The sequence below is a fragment of the Carassius gibelio genome, chromosome B14 (genome assembly GCF_023724105.1).
Source record: "Carassius gibelio isolate Cgi1373 ecotype wild population from Czech Republic chromosome B14, carGib1.2-hapl.c, whole genome shotgun sequence".
Lineage (NCBI taxonomy): Eukaryota > Metazoa > Chordata > Actinopteri > Cypriniformes > Cyprinidae > Carassius > Carassius gibelio.
The window spans coordinates 12585200-12597580 of record NC_068409.1 but is presented as its reverse complement, the minus strand read 5'-3'; the positions used below and the strand labels follow the sequence as shown (position 1 = coordinate 12597580).

Genomic DNA, 12381 nt, shown 5'->3' with positions numbered 1-12381 from the left:
GGGTGGTTTTACGGTTTTAGATGAAACGGCAAAAATCACTGGAAAAAAAACGAAAATATATAAATTATTAAATACTTTTCATCCAAGGTCAATGCTTTGAGTTTGCAGATTTTGTGAAGCCCTCTAGTGGTTATTTGTGGTACTTTATTTCCATACATGGCATTGACCTCAACAGAGATCACACACAGTTAAATGAAACATGTCATGTTATTTTATTGTCTTAAAAAGTTACACAATCCCCAAGGAAGGGATTTAGTACACTAAAACATTTAACAGCACAACTACACAAACGGGGAATTTCTTTTTTTAAATATGATAGACTTTACCAAAAAAAAAAAAAAAATCCCCCTTGTAGGTTTTTATACTCCGCTTGACAGATAGGCCATCTCTTACAGAATGACATAATGTCACAAGAAGGGACAATGTTATTGAGAACCATAAGAAATGCATCATGTTCTGGGAAGACATTTCATGGACTATCAGTATTTCGTATGAAATATGTTCATTATAAACAGAACATCCATTCGGATGATTTTTTTCCCTTCTTTTTACAGTCACCAGAGAACAGGCATTAGTGCAAAAATGGTTTAACAAGGTAGTCCTGGCTGCAGTTTATCCATTTATTGGAGAGCATGACATTTTAGTCCTCTAGACTCATGAGGGGACTCGTACTCAGATGAATATGACAGATGTTCACTAAACGGAGCAGAAAACATTGTTTCACAGAATAAAAAAAATACAATTTTATAACTTAAATGTAAAAATTTAGAAATCACTGGTTTTTAAATATTGGGGCAAAACAGGGCAAAGAACAAATGTTAATGCATCAAATAATTATTTTGTGTAAACTTGTTTGAAAACATGATTTCTGGCTTTGTTGCTTTATTAATAATTTATTCAAGACTTGTTCACAGGTCAGATACAAATTGTGTATGGTCACGTGACTAGACTTGTCAATATTTATAAAAATGAGCTGACTGATGTCAAATATTTATCATAAATACTGAGAAATTGAGCATTCAACCTTAAGAATGAAGAAAATATCACACTATCATAACCATATATGTATTAATTTGCTGTAGCCACTTTAGTTTTCTAGTGTTGGTAATAGTAACAGGATCCAAATTTTTTTAATTTTTTTTGCGATCTATATGATAGAGGTGGCAAATTATAGAAAGGGAACAAGTTGATGTATATATAAACTAATGTAATATAAAAAACTGAAACATTATTAATATTTAAAATAACCCATTTTCTATTTTCATATTTTAAAAGTGTTAAAAACAATGCAGTCACCCCCCCCATAAATAAATAAATAAAATAATAATTACGTTTTGCCCCACATCTCAAAAAGCATTGAAATATTGTTCTAAATGCTTACCATGAATTTGTGCACTAAAATAACTGAAGAAAAATCATAACATTGTAATCATAACAATAATCATAATAACAATAAATAACTGAACATGGCAGGACATTTCAGAGATATGAAGTTCTAAATGATCCACTCTATATGGGTCCTATATGATTCCAAACTCTACACAAGTCTCCTTTCTATTACGATGAGATTTGGCTCTATTAGTTTGAGAACAGTAGGTTCCTAACGCTTGATGATGGAGATGTGATTGAAAAGCACTAGCAGTACATTCACAGTTTGCAAGCTGATAGTGGTTGGTCTAATACAGCGGGCGTAAGGTGGGGTGGACGTCTCTCATGTCTCCCTCTACAGCTGTACAAATAGTGGAGGTAGCAATGTGTGTATTCTGTGTCATCTACGAATTGAGCACCTGGTTAAAAGAGTAACTCTGGAGATAAGAAAAAGAAAAATGATTCCAAAATGTTTTCTTTTTCTTTTTTAAATAATATAATGCTCCATTCAATGAGAAAGCACCAGTAATATTTAAATTGGTATTTTTTTTTTTTATAAACAAATAATGCATTAGCGGTGGTATGTTTCGTTCCGATTCTACATAAATGTCCCAGAGAGATCCCAGGACGCAGGACGATACACAAGGATGCGCTAGAACGATTCCAGCAGAAACATGATTTCCAGGGAGATTATCGTGGCCTTCAAATTTCGGCCAAAGTCAGTAGAGTTCAGAGGGACCTGAGCGTACAGAGGGACACACCAGACAGAGCGATGGATGAACAGGCAGAGGCAACGCAGCCAAGTTTGGATCAGAAGACAGTTAAGACCCGTAGAGGATGCATGAAGCTATAAAGGACACCTACAAATGAGTTTGATCGAGGATTTCATCCCAAAGAGATCGGCGTAAATTTAGTCCTAATGAAGTGACTTGTTTGTCTGCAGCAGTATTTGTTACAAATATCCCAAATAGTAAAAGACACCTCCAGTGAATGGTGATGAATTGAAACACGTCTACATTAGAAAAGCGCAGGAACAGGCGTCACACGAGCGCTTGGCGGCCGTCCCCATCACTACACGCTGGTGATGGAGGCCTGCTTCTCCGTGCGGTTGGCGGGCGGCTCACGGATGGTGCGGAAGCTGGGGGGCTGGTAGGGCGGCGGGGGTCTTTTGGTGCCAATGTGTCCTGGACTCAAAGCCATATTCTGTCGCCTGCTATTTTCCACATTACTCGAGGTGTTCGAAGCAAGGCTTTCCCGCGTGCTGAAGCAGTACAGAAGGACAGAAAGGGAAAGAGAATGAAAGTGTTATGAAGAAAGCAGAAATGGAAAACCGATTAGTAACAGGCTGAAAAAGGAACAAAGATGGGGTTAGTCAAGGTTACCAATCACAAACTTGTTATTAATGCTGATCAGGGTTGTGCACCATTCACAACTGAACTGAGAATGCAGTTTGACTTCCAAAGAATCTGCATCTGAATTTGCAAACAGGATGTAGAATTTGATTATAAAGTCACAGAATTAAAATGGAATACATTTTTAAATGAAGCCAAGCATAAGTCTTCTTGTCAATATTTTATCAGGAAAACAATGCAGTGGATAATTCTTGTGGTGCTGTAAAGACATATTAAAATGATGAGAAAGGGAGGAATACAAACCTGAAGGGACAGAACATCTATAAAGGTTAAGGGTGATGATACATGGATTTATATGTTAAGTCTAAAAGCCCAGTGTCAACAGATGCTACTCTCAGAAAAGCCAAACCTTCCCAAAGTAAGATGGATGACTGAGTGAGAGTTCTGGAAAAGTCTTCATTTAAAAAATAAAAAAAAAGAATTTGAAAATATCAAATTATTCGGCTCATTTTAAATGTAACTGCCTAAATTTCAAAGGGGGAACCAAAATGTATTTAATAAATCAAATTACAAGCGGAATCCATTCAGGTAACACACGGCCAAACTTCAACTAACTAGCACATATATTAAATATCAGCATCATTATCAGTTTTTTCCCCCTACAAATACACATCTAATTTTTATTTTATTATATATATATATATATATATATATATATATATATATATATATAGATATAGATATATATATATATATATATATATATATATATATATATATATATATATATATATATATATATATATATATATATATATATATTTTGTTATTGCAATAATGAATTAGCTTTTAACCACTTAAAGCATACATTTGATAGAGACTTCTGTTGGGTAGGGGTGAAGGGGCAGGCAATATGACCAAAATCTCATATCAAGATGAGAGTAATTATAACGCCCACCTCCCCTTTCTGGACATTTTACAATAAAAAGTGTTGTTGGTCCAACAAACTACAAAATGAAAAAACATTTGAGCTTTTATTTCCAGGTTTTTTCATCTGGATCTGATACACAACTTAGGATAGCATCTTTTGTTTGAACCCACCCATTGCTCATGTGACCAAAAGTATTGGAACATGACTGACAGGTGTGTTTTGTTGCCCTGGTGTTTCCTATTATATTGATTATTCAAACAATAAATTGCAGCACTGAATGTCTGTGCTCAGTTTCAGATTTGGATTTTGCATGTGCAGACTGCATTTAAAGTTAGATGCGTAACCAACATGAAAACCAGAGAGCTGTCTATGGTTGAAAGACAAGAAATTGTGAAGCTGAGAGAAGATGGAGAATCAATCAAAGCTATTGCACAAACACTGGCCAGTACAACCATTTGGAATGTCCTGAGGAAGAAACAAACCACTGATGTACCAACAGGTAGACCAAGAAAAAAGATCGGCAGTTGATGACACAAACACTGTGACCGCTGTAAAGAAAGACATTAAAACAACAGTTAGTGACATCAGCAACCACCTCCAGACGGGCTCATTAATCTTAACTGATGATATAACATGACAGCAGCAGCAAAATGAACTCCGAAGTCTACAGAGATATATTCATAATATCATGCAGTAAGATAATGACAGCAACAAATGAGTCAGGGATGGAAATTAGCACCCGCCACCAGCCAAATGCGGGTGATTTTGTGTTGTGCGGGTAAACTCGCTTCACCTACCGGCCAACATAGCAGGTAAATAAAAATAGCATACTGTTTCACCCGGCTGGTGGACAAAAAAGTTAATTTCCATCCCTGGTGTGTTTACAACAAGCAATAAAGTAATATCATTTGAAGTAGATCCGTAGAGAAAGGCAGTGTAAACTGGGCTCGAAACGGCAGCGTTGTTCCCAGTAACGTTACAGTGTTTGCAGCTTAAGTTAGTGCTGCTGGCAGAGTGATATATTTGTTGGTTATGTACAATACGTTTAATAGCACGCGCTCATGATATACAAGATCGCGTGAAGAGTTGAATTTGTTATCGCGCACAAATTTTCGCATACAATCACGTCTCTGTCAAACCCCGGTAAGTTCATTCTTCTCCAGCATTCTGCAACATTTTAGATTATAAGGACAGTTTGTGTTTATCTTATTGTTTTTAAAGGCATAATAAGCAAACTAACTAACAGCATTATCGGTCGCGTGTAACTGCTGTCCGGGGGATGCATTTTATTTTTCGAGTCCTCAAGTACTAACTCAGCAGTTAGCTCTGTGGCTAGTAAGTTGTTACACTGTTAAATTTTTTTGTAGAAACATCATTGTATCGCTACACATGTTTGACAGTTCTAGCGTGATGAGGCACGTAAAAACGATGTATTAAAAATGTTGTGCGTTCATTTGTCGATTTTCATATGCAGTTACACATTGCCGGTTAAAAACAAGAAAGTGCCTGGTAAAAACATTGAGTGGCTGGTAGATTTTGAAATCCATCAGCCACAGTGGCCTGTGGACAAAAAAGTTAATTTCCATCCCTGAAATGAGTTCATCAGGGGCAAAAAGTGGAAGGTTTAAGACTGGCCAAGTCAATCTCCAGACTTAAACCCAATAGAGTATGCATTTTACCTGCTAAAAAAAGAGACGGAAGGGAGTAACTCCCAAAACTGAAAGAGCCTGTGGTGAAAGCCTGGAAAAGCATCACAAAAAAAGAACAAAAGGTCAGTGGGTCACAGGCTTGATGCAGTTATTGCAAAAATAATTTGCAACTAAATATTAAGTCTTATTCACTTCTGTCAATCTGTTCAAATACTTCTGGTCACATGAGCAATGGGTGGGTTCAAACAAAAGGTGCTATCTTCGAAGTTGTGTTTATCAGATCCAAATGGAAGTAAAAGCTGAAAAGTTGATCTCGTCTCATTTTTATTTCTTTATTTTTTCCTGGATGTGCACTTTTTTAATCTAGGTAATATATTAAACAATAATAAGTATTTAGAAGACTTTTGACATACTGCTGGAAACAATTTTAGCTTGAATGAAAACACAAGGACTTGCACAAAACTAACACACACACACACCAACAGGGTAAAAATTGCAACTGAACCACTGCATGAAAAACAACATACTTTAATCTGGGAAAACAAACAAACTAAAAACACAATAAAAAATAAAAAAGAAAGATATCACGGGGGCACATTTTGTTCCTCAAATGTTTGAAATGTCTCATCAGGCTTTTGGCACTAAGCGGGGTCGCCGTCACTGTAGTGAAGCGCTCCTAACACGCTCTGCCTCGCAGGGTGACCTGAGTATCAGCACAGTGCTCGTTTTTCTTCACCCAATCACATTTTTCTAAACAAAGTCAGAAAACATCCGCTTCATCAATTTCAGCAGTTCAAGAAGTCCGATTTTTAAAACACAAGGTATAGTTCCTCAAATGGATGTCACAAACTTCATTCTGGATGTCACTGAGCCTTTTTAATGTTGGATTTTTGCCTACAGAACAGACTTATCCAACTTTAAAGAGTCAATAAGTTTGCGGTATGAGAGGTTTCAGACATTTGGAGATGCAATCAAAGGGTCTGGGTTCAGGTTGAAGGGGAGGACAAGGATAACGGAAGTTGCATCATGTGCTCAAAGCAATTCATTCTTTAAGTAAGGCCTCAAACATATCAATAGATAAAGTGACAGACATGTGCTTATCCATTTTATATTGTGATCATTTTGAGAACAATGTCAATTAACCCAATGGATTTTGGATGAGAACACAATGCAACAACGCAGCACTTAACCATACAAACATGATGTTCAATTCACACAAAAATTAAAAAATGAGCACCCAATACAACATTATTTAAACAAAAAAACAGTTAAGGACAAAACCAATAGTGTAAACCATTTCAAAGACTGCAGTTATAGAACTGGTAGTGGTTGACCTACATTAAGGTGTTTTCGGTACCTCTTACATGTTAGGGCCTCTTCCATTTTAGTGAAAATGTGATTCATGGTAGTATTAAGCCTCCAATATACTCTAAGCAAACCTTTTTATAAATGTGTCAGAATGCATATTTGTAATGCAATGTGTAAAATGCATTCTTATTACTTCTGCATGGGCCACTATAGTGGTCAGTTATATTTTAAGTCAACAGCAGAAATAACAATTTTACAATCTTGCAAAGCAAGTTAAAGTTATTTAAACAGTTGGTGTTTAGAGCTAGTTATCTGAAATATAACCCATCAGATTTAATGGCACAGACATTTTAAATTACTGAGGTTAATTACTGCCACAATAATGCAATATATATGCTATGCATGTACAACAGGACAGTGTGCCTACAACATGTTAGCTAGGCTTCTGTGTTTTTGTACTTGCATAAAGTATGTTTCTGGCCTTAAGGTCATTCACAGGGGTAGTTACTACTGCTTAAAATAAGAAAATGTAAGGTTTGCATGTATTTGGATTAAACTAACGCTCTACAGAATTCATGCCTATAAAAGCATAAAACCCTAAATGTTCCTGTGAGTTAACACTGAGTTAAAAACAAGGATAATAACGTATGTCTATTCATAGAATAGCATACCCCTCATTTCAGACTCACCCCATTGCCAACGCAATAAATGAGACAAACCCTTAACGTGGCCCTGAGTGCCTTACCGTGGGGAATTAAATCCACTGTCCACAGTCACACTGCTGGAGTCCATACTGTCCAATCGGGTAGAATGGACTGATTTTTGGCTGTTGTTGCTCTCACCTTCCTTGGGACTTAGAAAGGTAAGGTTCTTCTCAAACTTCCGTTGCAAATCCCGCTCTTTCTCCCGTTCCAGCAGCCATTGCATTGTCCCTCCCTCTTCTCGAACTTTCTCTTCCACCCGGTTCTTATGACTAGTCTCTTCAGAGTCATCATCCGACACATTATAATAGTCGAAGGTGGTTTCTGCGCATGAAGCTTGCTCCTGAGCCGAGGATGGTGGCACGGTCAGTGGTAGAGGTTTATCAAAATGCTCCTGAGTCTCCAGGACCTCTGTCGACTTGGTGTGAGGGGACCTACCTATCGTACCTGGCCTTGAGAAGCTGTTCTCAACATAGTCTGGAGGTTTGAACAAAGTCTCTTGGCTGTAAACCTCTGGCATTTTGTCCAAGTCACCTGAGTCGGGATTGTGTTGGTGCAACAGTCGTCCATTGGGGAGATGCTCGGGGGTTTGGCTCGTTGACCCTATAGAAATGCTACTTTGTCCCTTTGCTGACTCCTCTTTATATTCTGTAGGGTGAGGTGGCGTAAGATGAGGGGTCAGTCGCTCCGAGGAGATCCCCTGCCAGACACTATCTGTAAAGTCATGGCTGGGTTTTGCAAGAGAAGGTGGGGCAGACAGAGAGACTTCATTTGCTGCAGTGCACTGGAAGTAGTCATCTACCGGTGTTTTGGGAGAGCAAGACTTCAAGTCATTGAAAGCAGGAAGACTATCCCTACTTTTACTCTTCTCCAGCGTCCGGTAAAGCACAGCATCCTCTGAGGATCCTCTTCCAACATCAGGCACACAAACGTCAGGGTGTAATCTAGCAGCAGAGAGCATGATGCGGGAATAGTGGGTCGCCTGTGCAGATGCCCTCAAAGTACCGTCATCAGTGTAGTACCGACTCCTGTCATCGGGACTGCACTCAAAGTTCTCTGGGCCTCCCAAGTATGGACCACCTAGTGGTCCCTTGGAGTTGTCCATGGAACGTGACCTTTCTTTGGCCTTGTCCGACCTCTCATTCCGTGACTTTCTCTCTTGCGTATGACTATGACTTCGGTGGACTTTGGAATGTGACTGTGCCCTAGATGGTTCTGGGAATGGCATTTCTGTCCGCCGCTTTGCCAGTTCCCCAGAAACATCCCACTCTGGAGCGGTGGTAAAATGAGACTCCACAATATTGGGGTTGCTGTGAACCATATACTTCCCCCTATTCCGCTCCATGGACATCATGGTTTCGCGTGGTGAACGTACCAATGAGGAGCTGTAGAATCTGTAATCCCGATCATAGGTTATGTCCAGATTGGATCCTTCAGATGGATCCCCCCTGGATGCACGTGTTTTGCTATGGGAACGTGATGCCTTGCCCTGCTGGGCCTTTCGATGGCTGCGGCTCCTCTTGCTGCGGGCACTCTGCTGAGCCGAGGAGTTGGCTTTGTTCCGCTGCGCCTTCTCCTCCTCCAACCGCTTCATTACAGCTGTGTGACGAGCAAGGTTCTCCACCGTGAGATCTGGGTTGATCCGACGGATGATCTCCATCTCTACCTCTCTAGGAACAGTGCTCGGTGTCTCCTCGTCCCGCAGTGGCCACTCCTCAGGTGGAAACTGGGCTGAAAATGTGGCTAGATGTTTCGTCTTGTCCTTCTTGAAGCTCAACCTGAAAAGCTTTAGGCCGAACTTCTTAGACTGCTTTTCCCCGCTGCTGCTGCTTCCGTCTTTGTTTTTACTGTTTGTCTCGGTTTTAAATGGAAAACTAAGCGAACTCTTACTCTTCTCTGTTGGCTGCTGCTGAGGGGTCGGAGACACAGGAGAAGACTCTTTATGCTCCTTAGACCTTCTCTGTAAGGTTAAGGTATGCGTACTAGGGATGTCCTCCCGGTAGCTGTTGTAGGAGTCACTGTGGTTCTTGGGGTGAGGTCTTTCCCGGACACATCCCGAAGTGGAGGGTGTCATGGTACTCGAGTGAGGAGAAGTACACGGCTGCTGCTGCTGCATGCGTTCTGGTATCCTCTCGTCAAGGTGGTACCACTTGCTGTTAGTCCTAATGAGGGAAGGGGTGATGAAGTATGTCTGCTGGGTAACAATGAAATAACCCTCTGGGGTGGGGTAGATCTTCCGCTCTCGGACCAGCATGTTGAGCGTATGCCGCAGGATTTCCATACTTGGAGTGGGGACGCCTACCAGATAGAAAGAGACAGAAGACAATCAGGTCCAATGCCCCAAATCAAACATCTTGATAACAACAACACCCATATTACACTGATAATCACAATCTTAATATGATTGTACACAAGGTGCATTTGTACATGATGACCAATATTATAATGGGATTTAAAAAATACATTTACACTACACTTCACTACATTACAATACTTCCATTTATAACAACTAGGGGTAGGCGATATACTGGTAGTCACGATTAACTGTCAGAAATGAATGTGGTCTCTATCATAGTTAAACAGTCATGTGGTATTGCTGTGGTATGTGGTCATGAAAACGTATCATTTGCACACATTTTTTAAGCATTGCTGTTTAAAAAAAAGTGATAAGCCGTTGAAATGCAGTCAGCAGTGAAAGGGAACTCTTAAAGTAACAGCAATCTAAAATTCCTGCTCTTTCATTCATGTTAATCAAACAAAAAAGGGATAGAGAATCTCTTACTGCTCTTGACTGAATCACTTTTGTAACTTTAATAAGCATATCTATTTAATTAACACAGTGAAGAATATGCAGTGTTTTATACATTTGATCAGTGAGTTTTTTTATTTTTATTTAGACTACATAGTGATATATATTGTTATATGGTAATATAGGATTTTGGTCATATCGCCCTAATAACTGTATTACTGTGCATTATTCATTGCCTGCCCTCCATGTCTGGTTGACTGGTTTCACTGCTTTGCTCCTCTGTTGGGATTACTCCCCGTTACATCATGGAGTTTTTAAAGCCAGCCTAGTGTGACGCAATACACCCCCCTCCCACCTGCTGCAGCTAAAATGCAGAAGGCAACACCCCATTCAAACATCAACATTTTTTTGGGGGGGGCGAGGGTGAGGAAGGTCTACAGGATATGTCTCTGTATGTGTCTGCTCTATATACCTATGTGGTCCAAATAGAGATATTTCTGTGCATTTGAGATCACACTTCTAAAGAAAAATACAAAGTCTGTGAGCATTTTCTCCACTCCCGAACTCTTTTCAAACAGTACAGAATCCTCAACATGTGTCAAATATGGAGTTAAAGAGTTGCTTGATTGCCGTTTTGGTTTGGCTTTGTCACTTACATTTGTAGTCCAGAGCACTTCTACATGTAGACACTGAGGTGGAGAAGGGTTGCTTGTACTTACATCATAGTTGCTGCTTAGTTTCCCTGTCAATGAGGTGCAATCCTAATTCAACCTTACAAACACACTCTCCCTCACTCAAACACACACACACACACACACACTTAAATGACTGTCTAATCCAATAGAGAACAACAGCCTTTCACTTACTGCAGAAATTCACTTTAGTTCTAAATGTCTACAGCTGTTGAGTTGAGAAGTTCCTCAACAAGATCTCTTGAAAGATGTGTTACATTCAAATTACTATTGAACGTGTTTGCAAGTTTGTACACACCTATTCCTCATTCTAAAAAATATGAAATAAGACAAATGGAACTATTGAATGGGATGGGAACATGACCATGGCTGGACTTCAACAACACTACATCTCTAACCAGCAGACATTTTTGTGTAAAACTGATATAAAAAGAAAAGGCCATCTTGATGCATCAACACAGACAAATGTCCATTCTTTCTAACCCAATACTGGGAAACACTTCAGAGAGTTAAATAAAATTATAATTATTATTATTATTATTATTATTCATCAATAGCAGCATCCAATGAATGTTCAATGGGTGTACCATAAGACATCCTAAACTCTCTATTAACTAACCAATGACCATTTTCTTTCAAGTGTAAGGATACACTCCTACACAAAAAGATACCTTTAACTCAACTAAACAACTAGTTTTTTTCTCTTTTAGATTACACAGAAAAAAACATCAGAAGAATACACAGAGCCTGTGTTGCAGAACTTTCCATCTCAATGTTTTACGTTCAGATGTCAGAAGAAGGGTGTATTTTTTCTCTCCAAACAAACAGACTTTGAACTGAATTGGAGAATAAGGAGCCAAGCAATAAGAATATGATGCTGTGTGCCTCACCAAAATAAAGACTTCTTTTTATGACAGGATCTTTGCAACATCCTAAGCAGCTTTCTCCAAAATAAACATCAATGGATTTGAAGCCAAAACCGAAACTTCATGATGGTGGTGGGGGGGGGGGGGTCTATCCTGCAATACTTGCAGTGAGACGAACTGCTACATGAGTCATATGAAAATGTACTCTGTGGAATAACATATTACATTTCAATGATGCCTGTATGCTTTATTTGTACAGCCAATGTATCCCATACGAGTCTCTCTCCAACAGACTTTTATCTGTCTAACATAACAAAACAATCCCCATATGACTTTTACAAAGACTCTGGAATGCATATATACAGTACATGTATTATTTTGGCAGATGCTTTTATCTAAAGTGACAGTTCAAGGTTACCTTACCTACCGAGTCAAACGAAACCAACTCAGGTACCATATTCACACACACAGATTCTGACCTGCCTTCCCGATGCTAGTATTATCGCCCAAGTGGAGAGGTTATGATCCAGGTGTGTAAACATACAGCTTTTGTGTTCAGGGAGTGAACTGAAAGGATGAGGTCATGATTCTATAGCAACCGCATTTGCCTCACAACATAAGGGACACAGAGCTCATTATGACTCAGCATCTTCAGCTCACTCTCACATGACAATCAACATCACACTTACTGTATGAGCTGCTGAATCTTACAAAACTGTTTGGTACAAAAAAACATGACTGGCATGTAATGAAACAATTAGGGCA

The 12381-nt window shown here is 39.2% G+C and overlaps 1 protein-coding gene across 6 annotated transcripts in view; it reads right to left on the bottom strand.

The window, feature by feature from the left end:
• Positions 1-188: 188 nt before the first annotated feature.
• LOC127971719 (storkhead-box protein 2) overlaps positions 189-12381 on the bottom strand; it is a 59493-nt gene continuing 47300 nt past the window's right edge. For 5 of the 6 annotated variants that reach the window (XM_052574926.1, XM_052574927.1, XM_052574929.1 and 2 more), the window contains 2 exons: positions 7354-9607; positions 189-2629 (listed from right to left, as the gene is read on the bottom strand). In XM_052574926.1, coding sequence (XP_052430886.1) covers positions 2440-2629; positions 7354-9607 — 2444 coding nt within the window. In that variant the 3' untranslated portion in view covers positions 189-2439. Of the gene's footprint in view, positions 2630-5812; positions 9608-12381 lie in introns of those variants that run through there. The other variant, XM_052574928.1, reaches the window with a different exon arrangement.